The 21599-nt window shown below is 39.7% G+C and overlaps 1 protein-coding gene across 1 annotated transcript in view; it reads left to right on the plus strand.

The window, feature by feature from the left end:
- Positions 1-21599, plus strand: part of man2c1 (mannosidase, alpha, class 2C, member 1) — a 96882-nt gene that overhangs the window by 43951 nt on the left and 31332 nt on the right. Inside the window, exons 9-13 of the mRNA XM_048617022.1 lie at positions 4213-4305; positions 5815-5931; positions 11030-11125; positions 14276-14421; positions 18173-18296. Coding sequence (XP_048472979.1) covers positions 4213-4305; positions 5815-5931; positions 11030-11125; positions 14276-14421; positions 18173-18296 — 576 coding nt within the window. The remainder of the gene's footprint in view (positions 1-4212; positions 4306-5814; positions 5932-11029; positions 11126-14275; positions 14422-18172; positions 18297-21599) is intronic.

The raw sequence follows: 21599 nt of genomic DNA on the forward strand, positions 1-21599 counted from the left end.
AGTGCAGCAGATACATGGAATGCCACCACCTGCAAGTTTCTCGCTTAGCCACTCACCATCCTGACTTGGAAATAAATCACTGTTCCACTGTGCCACTGGGTTCAAAGATTGTAGAACTCCCCTCCAAATGGCATTGTGGTATCTCTACACAAAATGGACTGCAGATGAAGGCAGCTCAAAATCATCATCTCAAGGGCAACTGGGATAGGCAGTAATCTATGCACCAACCAGTGAGCCACATATCCCATGAATGAATACAAAAAGGTACAATATGCTTCTTTCAATTCACTGCACAACACTGTTATTTAATATTTCTGCTTCACAGCAATTAAATGTAGGATTCATCATAGATTTGCCAAAAGACACAACGCAATTGTCTTTCGATTACAAAAGTTATTTTTTATCTTGGTAATAGCAAATAAGTTTACTACAAATCCATTCCTTGAACTTTTCATCTCCAACAGGGAAAGCTCTTTGTTAATCATTACCTCAGAATTTGATTCAGTTTATTTGTATCTATTTATCCACCCTAAATTTTCCAGTCATTGATATGGATAATTAAACTGCATGGATCCATTGCTTTTCCAGAATTCCCTATTTCTGAAGCACTCCCTGTGGATTTTACAGTGGCAAATCAAGAAATGGGGAGAGACATAGAGAGAACTGTTGATTCATAAGCCTAACATCAGTATGAGGGAAATGCTAAATTCTAGTATTAGGGATGTGACAACAAGGTGCTTAGACAATCATAACATGATTATGCAGATTTGCCATAGATTAATGAAAGAGGATCAGGTTTGACAAAGCTGTTAGTTTTTGAACTTGTGGGTAGTAAGGTGAATGTGGAGTGATTAGATTGTCAAAAAGCATTTGATGAAGTGTCATACAGGAGATGTTTTGCACAAAAGTAGGTTTCGGTTTGGTAGGAAAAATGAGAAGAGACAATATAAAGAGGCAATTAATGTAGGCATTGTGGTGTGACAACTTAAAAAGCTTTTCACTGTATTTTTCATGTAAAAGTACACATGGCAATAAATTTCTATTCTGTTCTATTCTACAAATTAAAGCTTACAATTCTAAAGAGGCTGCAGTTGCAAAGGGTCCTGGGCACAAGTTACTGACTGTGGCAGGATAGATTGACAAAGATGTTAATAAAAGAATAAAAAGTCCTGATCTTTATAATTAAAAGGAAGGGCAGAGTACAAAAGCTAAGATGTTCTGATGAAGCTTTACAAAACTCTGGTTAGGTCTTGTGTCTGCTTTCTATTTTCTTTTTACCAACCAATGCCAAATCAGTATCATACCATTATGTTGTCCCCTGCACCATGAGTTTTGATTTCCCACAATAACCTCAGTACATTCCAGCGACCGGTTCCCCCTTTATCCTCAGCATATGTTACCTCGTCGGAATAAATCCAATAGATTGGGATGACATTGCCTGATCCTCTTGAACTTATACAGGTGCCTTGCTTTGACTTGTTTCAAAACAGCTTCCAACATTTTTATAATGAGAGATGTTAAGTTAACTGTGCTGTAATTTTGTGCTTTCTATCTCCTTTCCTTTTTGAATGAAGAAGTTAAATTTGTTGCTCTAATCTAATGTGACCCTCCCAAAATCAAGGGTAGTGTTTTCAAAAATTAAAACCAATGCATCAAATATCTCATCCAGCCACTTTTTTTAAAACTGCAGGACCCAGACACTGTTGGCCTGTCATTTTAACAATTTACTACATACCACTTCTCTGGTGATTGTAATTTTCCTGAGTTCTTCCCTCCCTTCCATTTCCTGATTTATTGCTGCATGTGGAATATTATTTTTATCCTCTATAGTGAAGTATAAAATACCTGTTCATTTTATCTGCCATTTCCTCATTTTACATTATTAGTTCTACAGTCTCACTTTCTGTATAACCAGCGCTCACTTTACTTGCTCTTCTTTAAGTATTTGAACGATCCTACTATCTGTTTTTAAATTATGTCTAACTTTCTCTTGTATTCTAATTTGTCGCCTCTATATTTTTTAGTCATTTTCTTACTGTTTTTTAAAATTCTGTTCAATTTTTAGACCTGCCACTGCCCTTACACAACTGTATGCTTTTTCTTTCAGTTTGGTACTTTCTTTAACATTTCTGATTAGCCATGGATGCTAGGTCCATTGATTGGAATGTATCTAATCTGAGTACTCTGAAATACCCCCTTAAATGTGGCCACTACATCTCTATTGCATCTATCTTTTAACCTGACTTGCCAATTAACTTTAACCTACTCTGCTTTCATGCCCTCATAATTGACCTTATTTAAATTTTAAAAAGTAATCTCAGATCCACTCCTCTCTCCGTTAAATTGAATGTAAAATTCAATTATGTTAATATTGCTGCTACCTAATGGCATCCACGCCATGAGATCATTAATTCACCCTAACTCATTGATTCTGTGATTCTACAGCCTGCTGTCTGATTGGCTCCAGTCTGTTCTAAGAAACTATCCTGAAAACATTCTATGAACTCATCATCTAATCTACCCTTTGCCCATCTGATGTTTCCAGTTGGTATGTAGATTAAAATCTCTCATGATTCTCGGCATGCCTTTCTGACAAGCTCTCATTATTTCTTCCTTTATACTGCACCATACTGTGTGGTTACTATTAGAGGGCCTGTCCATAATTCACATAAAAGTAACTTACTGTTTCTCATTTCTACCCAAACTGTTTCCATATCTTGGTTTCCTGAACTTAGGTCGTTCCCTCTCTATGGTGCTAATAGCATCATTAATTAACAGAGCCACCCCTCCAATTTTTCCTACTTTCCTGTCATTCCCAAACGTCTTGTACCCTTCAAGATTCAGGTCCCAATCCATGTCATTCCTGTAGTCATATGAATTAGGAGCAGGTCTAGGCCACCTGGCCCCTCTGGTCTACTCTGGCTTTCAATAAAATCATTGTAGATCTGATTACTCCACATTCATACCTAACTCTGATAACCTTTCACCCCTTGCTTATCATGAATCTATCTACGCTGCCTTAAAGGTGATTTAAAATCTTTACTTCCACCACTTTTCAAAGAAGAGAGTTCAAAAAATTCATGACCTCAGAGAAAATAAAATCTCTTCATTTCAGTCTTAAATGAGTGATTCTTCTTCTGAAACAGTGATACCTAGTCGTAGAATCAGGTAACCAAACAGTTCACTACAGGATCCACACACCATGCCACAGATGTGGCGTATTATTTGAAGAAGCAGGTGGATGGGATGCTGAGTTTTTCACTTGCTCCTTCTGCTGTTTGTGCTTGACCTCCACCTGGCATGTTGGAGACACTGAAATTATTTGCCACCTTTGTGGATGCTTCTTTTCAGTTTGGTCCGTCTTGGGCTACAGTAGTCAGTAATACTGCATTTTTTTCCAGGAACGCTTTGAAGATGTCTCTAAAGTATTTCCTTAGCCTTTTTTTTGACAAAGATAGGAGTTGAGAGCTTGCTTTGGAAGCCAGGCATGTGGACAAAGTGGCCTGAAGAACAGGTAATATACAGACTGGCATTCCAGGAACTTGGTGCCAGGTTTGATCTTTGTCATCAAGCATTCTGTTCGTCAAATATCTGAAGGCAGTGCTAGTACACTGGACGTAATGTTGGGTTTCATTGTTGATATCGCGCAAGATTGAATACAGTTAAGGAAGGGAATTTCAGAGTGTACAGCTTTCAGCAGCTGAATACATGGTTACTGATGGAATGTTGAAAGTCAGGTTTGTGCAAGAGATTAGAATTGGAGGAGTACAAGAGATCTCGCTGGGTTATGAGACTGGAGGGTATTGTGGAGATGGGAAGGATTGAGACTAAGCGAATGAGGCTAGCCAGGATAACATTGGAATAATCATATCTGGCAGCAACAAAGGCATGGGTTGAGCAATTAACAGCTAATGTGAGAAGACAAGAGAATGTCAGGTGTGTAAGTGATTATCTTTGATGACAGAAGGGATTGGGGATCAGAATATTAGGTTCAAATGGAACCTAGTACCTACGTTTTGATTGCCAATTGAACATTAGTCCCCAACACTCTTCAACCATAAAGAAATGAATGGTTGTATTTGCTGAACAAGTGTTCAATCTATCTTGTCACTGCTCCTATTTTGTTGGTGTTGGTTGTATTTCTGTTTTACTTGGGTTATGAAGCAGTCACAAATTCAACCAGTAGGGTGCACTAATGTACAAGTTTTGCAGGATGGAAATCTCCCTTCTGGTGAATCCATGGTGCGACAATTCCTTCAGGGTCAAAGGTTCTTCCAACAAGAGTTTGGGAAGCATTGCTGTGAGGTGAGTATTTGGAATAGCAATAAGGCCTTTGTTAGACAGTGATTCCTACATAGTTACAGAATAAAAATGAATCATCAAAAGGAATTTTCAAAGTAAAATAGTTTAACATTGTTAATATTGTAACTGTCCATTTTCTGCTGTGGACAAACTGCATAAGATTAATTTCAGTGAGGACCAAATAGCCGTTTTAAATGACATTCCGGGGGTCCCTCTTAATTAGCTGAGTGAACTTACATAGCTAAGCATGTTTGGTTTAAATAGTTACTTATTTACTTATGTAGCCACCCCATGTCCGAATGTGAGTAACTCTTTCCTCCAACACAATTTCTAAAACCACTCTGAGTTTCAAAATGGACACAAGATGACATTGCAATGCTTTAAGATACCACTACTGATTGTAAAATCATCCTGACAAACCAAACTGAAATTTGTGTTTGCTGATCTCCAAGTAATCAGTCAAATTCTACTTTCGTCATAAAAAGCCATAATTTTATGTTGTATTTTGTAGTAAAATCAAGTCTTCTCTAAGAGTTGGAGGAGATTTTCTGAGGAAACAGACTTACTCATGTTTACAATGTTTCCTTATGTTTATTGGCTTAATATCAACTAACATGGTTCTGTCTTTCTCTGCCATGTGATAGTTGTGATTCATTCCTCAGTGACTCTTCTGTTATGATTGGCATCTTTAGCCGTCTTTCTTGAACTACATGTCCTGCATGTGTTTTTACTGGGTATGATGATATTTATACTTCTGACTTGTTTTACTGAGTTACTGTGTACTTTAAATTAACACATGGAATAATGTAAGTGTCAACTGTCTTCTTTATCATTCGAGAACTTTTTCATACTTTAATAAAGCATTCTGAATATTCTTTTGTTACCACCATTAACTTGCATTTCTTCCTTTATCACCTGAGGCAATAGTCTTTATTTTGGTAACGGTGATAATTTAGGTTATTATACTTGATGCATTGATTCAGGCAATAGGGCTCATCAATTGGCCGTCAAGCTAGGTTAAATTTTTGAACAATTGTATATGAATTGGTGAAATGATACAGAAATGCCACATTGGTTTATAAAATTAAGATTTGAGATTTAGCATTACAAGCTATGTCTTATTCAGCTTTAATTTTGTGGGTCCTGTGACCCTGTGGTAGCCTGCCCATGTAGCTGTTCCTCTGTGTGATTATATTTCATTGTTGCATCTGAGTTTGCCCCATCCTCAAAATGCGTAAAGCCTGACCTCATAAAAAGGCCATTGGTACAGCCTCCTGCTGATATATACACAGGTCCTTCCATTGAGTATCATTGGATAACAAACAAGAGTTGTTTGGTTCTGGTATTTTTGGATGTGGCCTATTTTAGTGCCATCCTTTACACCACCACAAGTCGGGGTCCTTCATAACTCAATATCAGCATGAACTGCACTCTGAGCTATTTGCATGGCTGAAGAATGTTACCAGTAATAATATACATGCTCTTTCTCTTTATCATTATCTTTTTAAATAGTTCTGGTTGCCAGATACATTTGGATATTCTGCACAGCTGCCACAGATTATGCAGGGATGCGGTATCACACGCTTTCTCACTCAAAAGCTCAGTTGGAACCTGGTGAATGAATTCCCGGTAAGTTGCTCAGTTTAGTTGGTGGGTGCAATAGAAGGCCGAAGTTACTGATCACCGTGTTTCAAAATGCATGTTAAGATAACTTGAAAATGTTCAGGGATTGTATTATAGAGGTTGGTGCTACAGTCAGTACAATGATTTATTCCTTATTGCAAGCATTCAGATATTCTTATCCACAGACTGCCTTGCAAATTAGACATGAGCGGAAGTTGCTAACAGGGTAGTTGTTATGGGGGACTTTAACTTTCCAAATATTGACTGGAAACGCTACAGTTCGAGGACTTCAGATGGGTCAGTTTTTGTCCAATGTGTGCAGGAGGGTTTCCTGACACAGTATGTAGATAGGCCAACAAGAGGCGAGGCCACATTGGATTTGGTACTGGGTAATGAACCAGGCCAGGTGTTAGATTTGGAGGTAGGAGAGCCCTTTGGTGATAGTGACCACAATTCAGTTACGTTTACTTTAGTGATGGAAAGGGATCGGTATATAAAGCAGGGCAAGAGTTATAGCTGGGGGAAAGGCAACTATGAGGCGATGAGGCAAGATTTAGGATGCATAGGGTGGAGAAGGAAACTGCAGGGGCTGGGCACAATTGAAATGTGGAGCTTGTTCAAGGAACAGCTACTGCGTGTCCTTGAGAAGTATGTACCTGTCAGGCAGGGAGGAAGTGGTCGAGCGAGGGAACCGTGGTTTAATAAAGAAGTTGAATTTCTTGTCAAGAGGAAGAAGGAGGCTTATGTAGAGATGAGGCGTGAAGGCTCAGTGAGGGCGCTTGAGAGTTACAAGTTAGCCAGGAAGGACCTAAAGAGAGAGCTAAGAAGAGCCAGGAGGGGACATGAGAAGTCTTTAGCAGGTAGGATCAAGGAAAATCCTAAAGCTTTCTATAGGTATGTCAGGAATAAAAGAATGACTAGAGTAAGATTGGGGCCGGTCAAGGACAGTCGTGGGAAGTTGTGCGTGGAGTCCGAAGAGATAGGAGAGGTGCTAAATGAATATTTTTCGTCAGTATTCACGCAGGAAAAAGACAATGTAGTTGAGGAGAATACTGAGATACAGTCTATTAGACTAGACGGGATTAAGGTTCATAAGGAGGAGGTGTTAGCAATTCTGGAAGGTGTGAAAATAGATAAGTCCCCTGGGCCGGATGGGATTTATCCTAGGATTCTCTGGGAAGCTAGAGAGGAGATTGCAGAGCCTTTGGCTTTGATCTTTATGTCATCATTGTCTTCAGGAATAGTGCCAGAAGACTGGAGACTAGCAAATGTTGTCCCCTTGTTCAAGAAGGGGAGTAGAGACAACCCTGGTAATTATAGACCAGTGAGCCTTACTTCGGTTGTGGGTAAAGTGTTGGAAAGGATTATAAGAGATAGGATTTATAATCATCTAGAAAGGAATAATTTGATTAGGGATAGTCAACACGGTTTTGTGAAGGGTAGGTCGTGCCTCACAAACCTTATTGAGTTCTTCGAGAAGGTGACCAAACAGGTGGATGAGGGTAAAGCGGTTGATGTGGTGTATTTGGATTTCAGTAAAGCGTTTGATAAGGTTCCCCATGGTAGGCTATTGCAGAAAATACGGAGGCATGGGATTGAGGGTGATTTAGCGGTTTGGATCAGAAATTGGCTAGCTGTAAGAAGACAGAGGGTGGTGGTTGATGAGAAATGTTCATCCTGGAGTTCAGTTACTAGTGGTGTACCTCAAGGATCTGTTTTGGGGCCACTGCTGTTTGTCATTTTTATAAATGACCTGGATGAGGGCGTAGAAGGATGGGTTAGTAAATTTGCGGATGACACCAAAGTTGGTGGAGTTGTGGATAGTGCAGAAGGATGTTGTAGGTTACAAAGGGACATAGATAAGCTGCAGAGCTGGGGCTGAGAGGTGGCAAATGGAGTTTAATGCGGAAAAGTGTGAGGTGATTCACTTTGGAAGGAGTAACAGGAATACAGAGTACTGGGCTAATGGTAAGATTCTTGGTAGTGTGGATGAGCAGAAAGATCTCGGTGTCCATGTGCATAGATCACTGAAAGTTGCCACCCAGGTTGATAGGGTTGTTAAGAAGGCGTACAGTATGTTAGGTTTTATTGGTAGAGGGATTGAGTTTCGGAGCCATGAGGTCATGTTGTAGCTGTACAAAACTCTGGTGCGGCCGCACTTGGAGTATTGCGTACAGTTCTGGTCACCGCATTATAGGAAGGATGTGGAAGCATTGGAAAGGGTGCAGAGGAGATTTACCAGGATGTTGCCTGGTATGGAGGGAAGGTCTTATGAGGAAAGGCTGAGGGTTTTGAGGCTGTTTTCGTTAGAGAGAAGAAGGTTAAGAGGTGACTTGATAGAGACATACAAGATCATCAGAGGATTAGATAGGGTGGACAGTGGGAGCCTTTTTCCTCGGATGGTGATGGCTAGCACGAGGGGACATAGCTTTAAATTGAGGGGTGATAGATATAGGACAGATGTCAGAGGTAGGTTCTTTACTCAGAGAGTAGTAAGGGCGTGGAATGCCCTGCCTGCAAAAATAGTAGACTCGCCCACTTTAAGGGCATTTAAATGGTCATTGGATAAACATATGGATGATAATGGAATAGTTTAGGTTAGATGGGCTTCAGATTGGTTTTCACAGGTCGGCGCAACATCGAGGGCCGAAGGGCCTGTACTGCGCTGTAATGTTCTGTGTTCTATGTTCTGTGCGAATGTCAACAGTTTTAAGATAATGAGTGTGGCTATTAGACTTGTTCAGGTGACTGAGCTTAAAAAGTATGAAAGAAGTGGACATCAACACAGAACACCAGAAGGCGGTCGCTGATGAACACGACATCTGGAGGCAGACTATTTTTGGTGGTGGTAGTGGTGGTGGGGAGGTGGGAGGTGTGGGGAGTTGGGGAGTGTCATTGGAAGAAGCGAACAGAAATGTAAAACTTAACAGACCAAGATGGAGATCATGGCAAACAGTGCTCAGCAAATTCTGAACTTTCTCTAACTACCATCTTCCTCTACTGCAAATTTGGCAGACACCACCAGGCCAGAGTGGGGTTTCTAACCAACACCAGGCACTTTTAACACAGAGTTGACCACCAAGGCACAAACCATCATTTCACGAGACATAAGGCTGCTGAAGTGAGCACAGAATAGAAACCCTTATAGCACTGGCGTGATACTTGTCTTCCTCAAATATACTCAGCAGGAACGGCAGTAGGAAGAAGGCAAAGTTAACATTGAGTTCTGATGAAGACTCACCAGCCTCACAATATTAACTTTGTCTTCTTCCTACAGATGTTGCCAGACCTGCTGAGTTTCTCCAGCAATTTATATTTTTGTTTCTAACCTCCAGCTTCTGCAGTTCTTTGTTTTATTTTTGAGTGCGACTGGCTTTGTGTCATTTGGGTCTATATTTTGCAAGTTTTCATCCAGCAAACTCACCAGAAATAAGTTGAAACTATGTCAAGTTAATTTCATATATGCTAGTACAGGATGCATTCTCTGAGTTGAACTTCATATGAGCCCAACATAGGATATATGTACCTAATTAACCAGCATAATGTGGTATTATTTGCAAGATCATCCTGCTCAGTTACATTCTGATTCCATTTAGTGCAGTAAATATGACAATTATGTGATGGCATTGGGATACATTTTATGTCTGAACTGCAATACAGGTTCAAATTTAACAGAACATACTTGACCACTCACCTGAAACTTCAACCTGTCCGTTTCCGGCATAGATGCTGTCTGATTGGTTGAGTTTTCCAGGATCTCTTACCTTTTAGACTCTGATTTTACAGCGTTGACAAAGTTCTGCTTTTTATTTAAAGTAGTGTGAGATTTCCACCAACCATATTCCCCTACAAAGTTCCTGGGAGTTACACGCTCCTTCACATCAGGTTGGTCTATGACTCTGAATTTACATGACCAGTTTAATGTTGGTGTGAAGGTGAAAATGATTTGCGCCAGTATTAAACCTACCTGGTATACATGCCCTTAGAGTTTGATTCATGTACTAAACTTGAAAGACATTATCTCAGGATTTCTTTACCAAATTCTTATCTCTTCTCTGATTATCTTTGGAGGCTTTGTCTCTGTGTTTGCCATCAGTGCTATGCATGCTCAAATTTACTTCACTCAAGTAGTCATTCCCTTATTGTGAGGCAAGTTGCTGAGCATCTGCAGTTTTCTCAGTAGGAGGCATTGCACAAAAGTGGAATCTTGTTGGTGTCACTGTCCACAAAATGTGTTTCAAGCAGGGATGTCTGAATGATGGTTACTATCAGAAAATGGTCAAATTAATCTCCCAGCCTAGGATAATGAGGTCAGTTATGTTTAATAGATCATGAAATTAGGAGATCAGGTCGCATAAACTTTGCATATATTCTGTTATATGTTTACATGGCTGATCGGTTAAGTATGGTTATATTCTGTTATATGTTTACATGGCTGAACGCTTAAATATGGAGGAAAAGTTCCCACAGGTGGAAGAGTCCAGTACAAAGGGGGCATAAGCTTAAAATTAATGGTAGGCCATTTGGAGGTGAAATCGAGAAGCGCTTCTTCAACATAAAGGGTGATGGAAATCTGGAACTTGCCCTCGCTGAAAGCCTTCAATGGTTTCAAGGTTAAGGTGGATAGAGTTTTATTAGGTGAGTGTGTAAAGTATATGGGACAAAGGGAAAAGTTTTGTAGATCAGCTTGTAATCTAATTGAATTGAGGAGCAAATTTGAGGAACTAAATAGGTTACTGATAATATCACCATCTATAGAATCTTCAACATCTGCATGGATTAGTTGCTTAATATTTATTCAGTTACTCACTTAGAAGAGTTCCTACTTTGGAAATATTGATGTTTGTCTGAAACAACTGTATCGAGGCCATTGGAGGATTTGCTTTGCAACAAGAATTGGAATGTTCATGAATACTGTATGCCGTGAGCCAGGTCCTTTCTGGTGCCGTGTACCAATGTCTTTCCTGTTTTCTCATTTGGATTTATTGTACTTTGATTATCTTGACACAGATTTTGAACTTGAAAACAGATCTATTTCCATTTCTTTGTCATGTTGAGTAACATTTGTTTATCTTTCCCTTTTTGATGTTGCCAAACTTGACAGCACAACACATTCTTTTGGGAAGGAATTGATGGCTCCAGGGTCCTGACCCATTTTCCACCTGGTAACTCCTATGCAATGAAATGTCAGGTAGAGGATGTAAGTATGAGGCAAACTTCAATCTTAAGAGAAAGACATAGAGAGAGACGCTGCTGATGCTCAAATACTGCAGCTTTCTGTGCAAGCATCTTGGAACATAATGACATGATTGTGCTACTTTTGTTCTCCATTGTGGAGTCTTGTAGGAAAATTCAACCCCCTGCAAGCAAGCAATATGTTGTCTAACTCAGCTATAATAGTTTGTTTTGACGTTCAATTATCTCTAGGAAGACAGGCTCTTTCAAACATTTGTAGGAAAATCAAGACAAAAACAAGAACAGACTTTTTAAAAACCGCAAGAACTGTGGATGCTGTCAATCAGGAACAAAAACAAAGTTGCTGGAAAAGCTCAGCAGGTCTGGCAGCATCTGTGAAGGAAAAAACAGAGTTAACGTTTCGGGTCCAGTGACCCTTCCTCAGAACACACTTTTTAACTTGACAATTCTATAAACCTGGAAGAATACGTGCAATTTAAGCCCATTGACTAGCAGAAGGGAACCAATTTAAAAACTTGCAATTAAAATTAAAGACCTTAAAGCTTCCCTTAAGGTTCAAAAAGGAAGCAACTCTTCACATGGAAACCTATTGGGAAGGTTTCCTTTGTATTATAGCTAAAACCAGAAGTCGGTTTAAAAGTATAAGTTAGACGTTTGACCAACCAAACAATTGTTTAAGGAAATTTTTGTCTAATGTTTTGGGAAAGTAAATATTTCCAAATTAAATAACCTTAAATGTTACCACCCATAGTTGTAACAATATTGAATGTTGTAGACTAGCTTATAGCCAGTCAAAATAAAGACACCTGAGGATTTGGTTTTCCCCTTAAGAGGTTGTGGGTCAGTCCGGATGCCAAGACGTCTTGTTGTTCTATAGAGATGGTTATGAAATTTGTCAAAGGCTATATCAATTAGGAAAGGTTTAGCTGAAGCAACCTGTTACATTGCTATCTATCTCAAAACCATTCAGTTTTCAAAGAAGGAACTAAATTTGAATGCTTTCAGTGTCATTGTTTTGCATAACCAGTTGTTTCATGATTCATATAGAGGGATTTATTGAGGTCATTTTAAGGACACTGAATTTTTAATAAACACGTGCAGTGAGATCATACAAAATTTTGCTTAATTTGCCTTTCAGAATGGTTATGTCTAGCAAATAATAATTCCTATTCAAATTACATTGCCACGACTTGACAGCCAAGGAACTTTGATGTCATTTTTTTCTAAAATTGGAATTTAAAGAATTTTAGTGACAAGTATTTAATGTCTTGACATGTTTCTTCATTCTTTGAATGGAGTGTGGGCATCGCTGATAAGGTCAGTATTTATTGCTCATCTTAAATTGCCTTTGATCTTTCTAGGCCATGGCAGATGGCAGTTAGCAGTCATGTGTAGGCCAGACCATGAAAAGGAAGGCAAATTTCCCTCCTGAAAGGACATTAATGAACTGGATGTGCTTTTCAACAACAAATCAATGATAGTGTTATGGTCACCAGCACTGGTGCTGCCTTTTGATTTCATATCTTAGTAATTGAATTCAAATTCCCCAGTTGCAATGATGGGATTTGAACCCATGTCCTTAGAACATTAGCCTGGATCTCTGGAGTACAAGTCCAATGATAGTACCACTATACCACTGTAGTTTTAAAAATTGGGACGGGGACATGGTATTGGTGACTGTGCTAAAAGCAGCCCATGTAATAACACGGCCGGGAATGGGCTGGCTAATAACATGGAAGGATGGAATCAGGCTGTAAAGTTATTGAATTAAATGAGTCCTAGAGGCTGCAGGGTCTTCAAGCAGAAAATGAGATGCTCACGAGAACACTGCAGCAGGCCTGCAACAGATATGTTGGTGTGGGAACACAGTGGTGTGTTGCAATGGAGGTAAATGGGCAGGTATTACACCTTCAGCGATCGCATGGGAAGGTGCCGTGGGAGTGTGAGGAGGTGTGGACCAGGGTGTCCCAAGGGGTTTAATCCCTGTGGAATGCTGATAAGGGAGGGAAAGGGAAGGGAATTGTGTGTCTGGTTGTGGCATCTAGTTGGATGTGACTGAAATGGCAACTTACAATCCTTTGGATGCGGAGACTGGTGGGGTGGTAGGTGACAACGAGAAAGATCCAATGATTGTTGTGGGAGAGAAGGGGTGAGGACAGAGGTGCAGGGGAAGGGTTGGACACAGCTAAGGGCCCTATTGACCACAATAGTGGGAGATCCTTGGTTGAGGAGAAAGGTGTACATTTCTGAGGCCCCCTCGTGGAAGGTGGTGTCATCAGAACAGATGTGATGGAGATGGAAAAACTGGAAGAATGGGATGGAGTCCTTACAGGGGGAAAGATGTGAGGATGTATAGTTGAGCTAACTATGGGAGTCAGTAGTTTTGTAGTGGATAATGCTGGCCAGCCTATCCCAGAAATGGAAACAGAGAGGTCATGGAAGGGACAGTCGTTTACAATGTTAGGTCTGTGTTCTTCCAACTCTGGCCAGAGTTTTGTTCAGCTGCATCTTCAGCCATATAATTTCTAAGCTCTGGAATTTTCTCTGAAGCTGCCTCTACATCTTTCTTCTCCTTTTGTGGAGACAGTGGGAATGTCACTATGGGGCTGGTGGAATTCAAATTTAATCAATAGATTCTGGAATTGAATGCTAGCCTTAAGTGGTAGTGACCGTGAAACTATCATTGATTGTCATAAAAATCGATGTGGCTCACTAATATCCTTATGGGAAGGAAATCTGCCATTCTTACTCAGTATAGTCTACACGAGTCCATATCCACAGCAATGTGGTTAACACTTAACAATCCTCTGAAATAGTTTGTAAGCTAATTAGTTCCAGGGCAACTAACAATAGGCAACAGGTACTGGTCTTTCCAGCAATGCCTCCGTCATATGAAAGAAGAAAAGAAAATACTCTTTAAGACTCACCTCTTTTAACCAAATGGTTTTCCACCTGTTGTAATGTTTGGCTTGATGTCAAGTTTTGTCTCATTTCGTTCCCATGACATGCTTTGCAGTCACTATTTGAATGCCTGTTGCTGGTGGTCACGACGCTGCTGTATTTTTGAGTTTTGAAAACCAGTGTTGTTTTGGTTTGAAGTCTTGTCCTGGAGGATTTAACCATTCTGAAGAAACTTTTCTTCCCTCTACTGCAGCTGCTGAATACAGTTAAAAATAATAAGGACAAAGGTCGTGTCAATGACAGTGCCATACTATTTGGGTTTGGAGATGGGGGCGGTGGACCCACACAGGACATGTTGGATCGACTACAGAGAGTTGAGAACACAGATGGGCTTCCCAGGTCAGGAATCGAACACTGTTTAAAAGCCATGTACATTTTTAAACCAACTTCTCAGTTTGGTCTGATCTGAAAAATGCATTATTCAGGTGCCTCTTTATATTGCTGTCGTTATGTAAAATTGTGTGTAAAATCTGTATTGTACATATGAAATAATTTTCAAAATTCTGCATGGAACTGTGTATTCAAAACAGTCATAATTGCTTGTAGTGTAGTGTGTTGGAGACCCAAACTGCTGTGCGTGTGTGTAACCTTTGGCCTGTTGAGCTTCTGCTGTTAGCAGTGGTACTAAGGAAGAGGGTAGCAGAGAAACCATTGTGCTACAAATCTAGGCAATAGTGTTTGAGATGTGGACATAGATTTACTGTTGACCTCTAACGTGAAGATGGTAGCAGACACGTGAGGATTGGAAATAGAGAAGAGATGGAACGCTTTGGAAACAGAGTTGCCCTCCAGGAATGTTGGATATGGGAAAAGAAGCCATATGGTGCACTGGATTCATACATTTTGGGTTAAACTGAAGGCTGAAGTATGAGGTTTCACTGAAATGACACACTCAGGATGTGTCAAATGTGTTAAAAATTAGGAAGAAAGTGAGTAACTTCTTTGATCTTGATTACTGTTCCGGAGATAGTTTCCAGAATTCATGAGCTGCTCCCAATATAGAGCAATAGTTGGCTGCATTAGGCTTCTGACACCAGGATGTTCTCCACGGAGTACCTGAGCAAAATCTTAAACCGAGAGAGCATGATTTAATCTTAACAACTGACCATCTCAACCGTGTCCAAACAGTACCTTTAAACAACAAGGGATGAGGGTCTTGGTCTTGTATATTAGGTGCACTGCACATTTCAAATGTGTCCATAGCACAGATCATTGTTAGACTCTTGATCTCCTTTTATTTCAATGGCAACGTGGTAAATATTGCTTGATTATTTCCACATCTTGCAGATCACCCCAAGTAATGGAAAATCCTCAGAATACAAGAAAGGGCTGATTTCCTTATGTCCTGTCAGTGAAATGCTGCCTTTTTTCCAACAAAAAATCTGCTCATGAGATGTGAACATTGCTGGCTAGGCCAATATTTATTGTCCTTTCCTAATCGTTCATAAAAAAAGTGTCTGAATCCTAATCTGAAAGTTATACACAATTTTAAACACCTATAAAGTCATCTAAGAAGACCTCCAGAGGGCAAAATGCCAGCAGAGTGGTGAAAAAAATCTACAGAGGGCAGTATCCTATCACCAAGTCACTCTTTATTTACGTGTAGAGAGTCCTTGACACTGATCCAGCTTCCTCAGAATCAACTATCAGAGGGAACAGGATGTCTTACACTCTTGTTCTTATCTGTCAGTGTGGGCTCCCTGATTGGACCAGGTTAACAGCCCTAATAAGGAAACTCATATTCTATGAGGTCCACATGGCTGATCTCATCACGGTCACTACAAGTGGTTCTGGACTAGTTAGACAGTCAGAGTAATTTATGGCACAGGAAGTGGCTATTGGTCCCAATAAATCTATGCAAGCTCCTTTAAGTGCATTTTCCTTTCTTGCTTTATTCCTGTATCACAAAATAACATCATACTCGGAAGCCATTCAGTTTGCATTGTCTGTACAAGAAGTTTACAAGATGTCCTCAGAAACTCACCAAGCCTCCTTCATAGAACTGTACAGCACAGGAACAGGCTGTTCAGATCACCACGTCAGCGCTGACCATGATACCATTCTAAATAATCCCATCTGCCTGCACATAGTCCGTATCCCTCTATTCCCTGCCCATTCATGTGTCTGTCTAAATGCCTCTTAAACTTTGCTATTGTACCTGCTTCTACCCGTCTCTTGGCAGCGCGTTTGAGGCACCTGCCACCGTATATAGGAAAAAACAGACTTGCCTTGCCCATCTCCTTTAAACTTTCTCCCCTTGCCTTAAGCCTATATCCCCTAGTATTTAATATTTTCACCGTAGGAAAAGGACTCCAACTATCCACCTTATCTACGATTCTTATAATTTTATATACTTCCATTAGGTCACCCCTCAGCCTCTGACAATTTAGCAAAAACAATCCAACTTTATCCAACCTCTCCTTATAGCTAATGCACTCCAATCCAGGCAACATCCTGGTACATGTCTTTTGCACCCTTTCAAGCTTCCACATCCTTCCTATAGAGTGGTGACCAAAACTGCACACAATACTCTAAGTGTGGCCTAACTGAAGTTTTATACAGCTGCAACATGACTTGCCAACTTTTATACTCAATATTCCAACCAATGAAGTCAAGTGTGCTGTAAAATTTCTTTACCACCTTATTCATTTGTGTTGAACTTTCAGGGAGTTAAGGATTTGCACCCCAAGATTCCTCTTTATATCAATGCTTCTTAGGGTCCTGTCATTTTCTGTACACTTATCTCTTGCATTCACCTCCCAAAAATGCATCACCTCACACTTGTCTGGATTAAGTTCCATCTGCCATTTCTATGCACAACTTGCCAACTGATCTATATCCTGCAGTATTCTTTGACAACCTTCCACACTATCCACATCTCCACCAATTTATGAGTCACCTGCAAATGTACTAATAGATTACCTACATTTTTATCCAAGTCATTCATATATATTACAAATAGATGTTCCAGCAGTAATCCTTGCAGAACACTACTGGTCCCAGACCTCCAGTCAACACTCCTCCACAATTGCCCTCTATCTTCTATGACTAAGCCAATTTTGTATCCATTTTACCAACTCAGTGTGGATCCCATGTGACTTAATCTTCTGGACCAGTATACCATGAGGGACCTTGTCAAATACTTTAGTAAAGTCCATGTAGACAACTGCCCTACTCTCAGTCATCTTTGTCAGTTCCTCAAAAAACTCAAATTTGAGAGATCTGTACACCTGCAAGTTTGTCTTTCCAATGCCTGTTCAATTTCCTTTTGAAATTGTTGTTTCCACTTCCATAACCACTATTTCTATTAATAAGATGAAGAATTACACCAGTGTTGTTTCCAGATTTATTATCACTGTTAGCCATGGCTTAGTGCATGTCTCTCATGCTGCTTGAATCAGAAAGTTAAAGTGTCAAGTCCTAGTCCAGGACTTAAGCACAAAAATTAAAATCAAAGCTGACACTCCAGTGTAGTACCATGGGAGTTCTCCATTGTCAGAGTGCGATGCTACCTTTAGGATGAGATGGTAAGCCATAAATGTGAAGTTGTCAAAATAATTACAATAGGGAATTCAGGAAAAAAATCAGAGAGTGGTCAGAGTTTGGAACTCAAGATCACAGAGAGTAATTGAGGTAAATATTATAGAAGTGTTTAAGAAGGAGTTTGATAACCATTAACAGAGAAAGGAATAGAAAGATATTTTGATAGATTTTGTTGAAAAGGGGGAGGGGGAGACTTGCATGGAGTCTGAAATTAGGCATGGACTCATTGGGCTGAATAGCCTGTTCAGTGCTCTAAATATTTTGCATAACACAAAAGCTGCTAACTAGACTTCTCCTGTTTCAAATTAATCAGCCAGAGTACTGTCATGAAAATTCAACTTGTTATAGCTGAGGCCGAAAGGAGGTCAGTAAATTGTTCATCCAGGGAACTAAAGTCAGAAGAATTCCTGATGAAACGTTTTGTCTCCTTTACTCATATTTTAAAATTAATTGTGCTTGTGCTAAGGTATGCTGTGTGAAGGTATTTGTATATATAAATATACATAAGTTGCAGCTAACAACTATAAATACATACTCTGTGTCTCAGGGTGAAACAATCCAGCCCAGAAACCTTCTTCTCAATTCTGGAAGCTGATACCACAATGCTTTGTACCTGGGTTGGTGAACTGTTTTTGGAACTACACAATGGCTCCTATACTTCACAGGCAAAGGTAGGAATCTTTATTATTCTTAGTTTTTAAGTATTGTGGGGACTGGTCTACTAATTCAGAGTCCCAGGCTAATGGTCTGGGAATATTGTTTCAAAACCCATCACAGCATCTTATGGAAGTTAACTTCAATTAAATGAGAAAGATAATATGCCAGTCTCGGTAACATTAACCATCATATCACTGATTTGTTATGAAAATTCATCTCATTCAGTATACCCTTTAGGGAACAACTTTTGCCTACGTGGGCTTCAGACTCTTATGACCCATGACAAACCACTGAAATGCCTAGCAAGCTGCTGTAGAAAAGTCAAAAAAGAAATTGAACCAAATAAACCACCCAGCATTGACCCAGGCACTGGAGCACTGTTGCCAAATTAAGATCCTGGAATTTCCTGGCTAACATCACTCTGAATGTAGCTATACCACATGCACAGCGGAGGTGCAAAACGTTGGTTCCCCGTCGTCTTCTCAATGGCAGTTAGGCATGAGCCTTGCCAGTGACACTGACATCCTACAAAATCTTCCCTTTTTATGACCTCATTTGCAATCAATTTTCAGTTTGCCACAGGCTACTATGATTTATTGACATGTTAAACTAATTATATGGTTTAAAGTCTATCTTCCTGTAGCAGATAATATATACAAACAAGCACACAAATAAAAAGCTTGTGTATGTATGCACTCCCAATGTACCCATATTACTTCTGGTTTCCATAGTTTTTTGAGTGTGTTATATTAATGTTTAATCTTTGTAATCAATTTTTATTGAATTTTTCTGTGCAAACAGTTGCCAAGGATTGTTGATGAGCTAGTTCATCAATTAGCTTGCTTTTTCACAATTTTCTTAGTTGCTGAAATATATTATGTCCCAAATTAGATCCAAAATAGAATTAAAATTTAAAATATCTGTTTGATACAGTTAACCCATGCATTGCCTATGGCTTTTAATCTCCTTTTAAGGTTTTTGCTTTTAAGACCTCAGCCTCTTTGAAAGGCCTGGTTTCCAGCTGTTTTGTTTTTGCACAGCAGTTAAGAACGAACTTTCAGTCACATCCCTGCATAAAATGCACGCTTCACAACACACCAGAAATGTAGAAACTTATGTCCTCTCATTCTATAAGGATTTGAGTTTTATCTTTAATGCTTTGTTTCCCAGAAGGTTTTGATAGAAACTGGAATATGAAATCAAAACGTTGAGATATCAAGCAGGGAATGGCAAATGTATAATACACTAACAACAGTGGCCTCTGTTGTGATCATATCAGAAACAAACAGCCTTGATCTCTCTATTTGTAGTACTTTTAATAGTTAGGGGAAAATATGCTATTTGGTTACAAGTTTGGATTGGGGTTTGCTGCTGCTGCTGTTGAAATTTCAAATCAAAGTCTCTGTTGTTTTCTGAGAAGTGGCAGGGTAAGTGATGGGGGAAAGGAAGACAACAGGTGGGTTGGTTGGGAGATTTCAGCTGCATTCCCACCACCAGAGGAATTAAGTTCTAGGAGCAAAGGCCACCCCACCCTGCCAGCAAATGAGACCCCTTATTTGGACAATTAACACCCAGTTCGGGGCCTGATAGGCACATGATCTTGTGGGCTTTCCCATTCACTTTGGTGACTCCCAGTCATTTTTACACCCAGCACCATACTTCTAACAAAAAGCAGAAGATTCTGCTCAATGATTTATTACATGTATACAAACTTGAAAAATGACATCATTATTTGGCAAAGTAGTTTCTTGAAATGTAGTCTATAAAAGACTGATAAAGTTAGTAATCTCAACCATGTGCTACATATTGCTCCGCTGTCTGTCGGTCATGAACTTGTGGAACCTATATCGCTGTCCTGCAAGCATGCATCTATTAAGAAGCAGAAAGCATGCATTAAACCAGAAAAATAGACAGGGGAATCAGATTGTGATGTTGCAAATGATAAAGGGACATCTGGGGTTGAAGAAGTGGCACTGGTTGGGCTGGAGGAGGCTCACAACATTGGCATAGTAGGAAGCTGAGGCCTGATGATTTGATATGAGCCTCTGACTCCTTGGACTTTCCCCTTTCACAGCCTGCGCCCTCCATAGCTGTTAGATCACAGCAGCTCTCAATGTTGCTGAAGCTTTTGTTTTGTACTCCTAAGGAGGAACACCACAATGTCAAATTTCAAACCATTACAAGTTATGCCACAGGAGGAAAAGGTGCTGATTGTTTGGCAAGTTGACTTGATTGGCTGAGGCTAGAGAAAGCAATGGAAAACTATAGGGCTTCCTCTGCTTCTAGGTAATTAAAAAAAATGCAAGGCTTGAATATTCCTTTTGTTTGTAAAGGACAGGTCCCTGTGTTATATCCTCACTTCTTGCTGAATCTCAATACTGACCAATCTGCCCAATTGTCTCAATACTCCCAGATCTTGAGTGCCCCTGTGTTGTCCAGAAACCTGTAGATTGCATTCTAAGCATGTTCCATGATCCATACACAACCAGTATACCCCACCAAAATCTTGCAATCTCTGTCAATCACACATCTTTTCTCTTCTCCATAAAATACTGTTTGCCCAGAGACCTCATCCCAGTATGACCAGAATTCAAGTGATCGCTGGATCCAGTGCCATTCCCAGTGCTGATGTCCTTGATAACACTACTCTGTGTTCCAGCGCTTATAATATCTGATTCATTGAGCAATATCACGAGAAAATCTGCTAGAAATGCTTCAAAACAGTGTGTCCAGGCCATATCTTGTCTGTCCTGTTTCTCATGCTACAACTGGGTGTTAGATTTGACAGACAATATATGTTTTATACTTGCACCCAATTGTCTCATTTCTTGTTTACAAACCTGCGGTGTTACAGTTATGGTTGTGAATATTTAGCAAGCAGAATTGCAAGCTGCTAATTGTAAATTTTGAGAAAAACACTAATTTAAAACCAAAAGTGCAGTCAACAATAGATTAATAAGAAAGTTACTTTTGAAAATCTTTTCAGCTGCCGTTTTAGTTTTCCTAACAAACAATATAATTAGCTAGATATAGGTTTATAAAAAAATTAGAAAATTTACAAGAAAATTGTAAGACTGGGTAACATTTCCTGTAACCCTATTTCACTGAAAATCTTCAAGTTTAGGAGAAACCTTAGTCTGGAGCTCACTCGTGTTCCCAGTACTATTACTCTGTCCTGAAGAGACAGTCAGTCACATTGAAACTATAATCACAGTATTGGTGGACATGCAAAGTGAATGTGGAGTCCTGATTTAACGGTAGGACCATGTTTACCTTTTTTCACTGTTTTTCATGTGGCAGACAACCACACTGAGAGA

This window comes from Rhincodon typus, chromosome 36 (assembly GCF_021869965.1).
Source record: "Rhincodon typus isolate 14 chromosome 36, sRhiTyp1.1, whole genome shotgun sequence".
Classification (NCBI taxonomy): Eukaryota; Metazoa; Chordata; class Chondrichthyes; order Orectolobiformes; family Rhincodontidae; genus Rhincodon; species Rhincodon typus.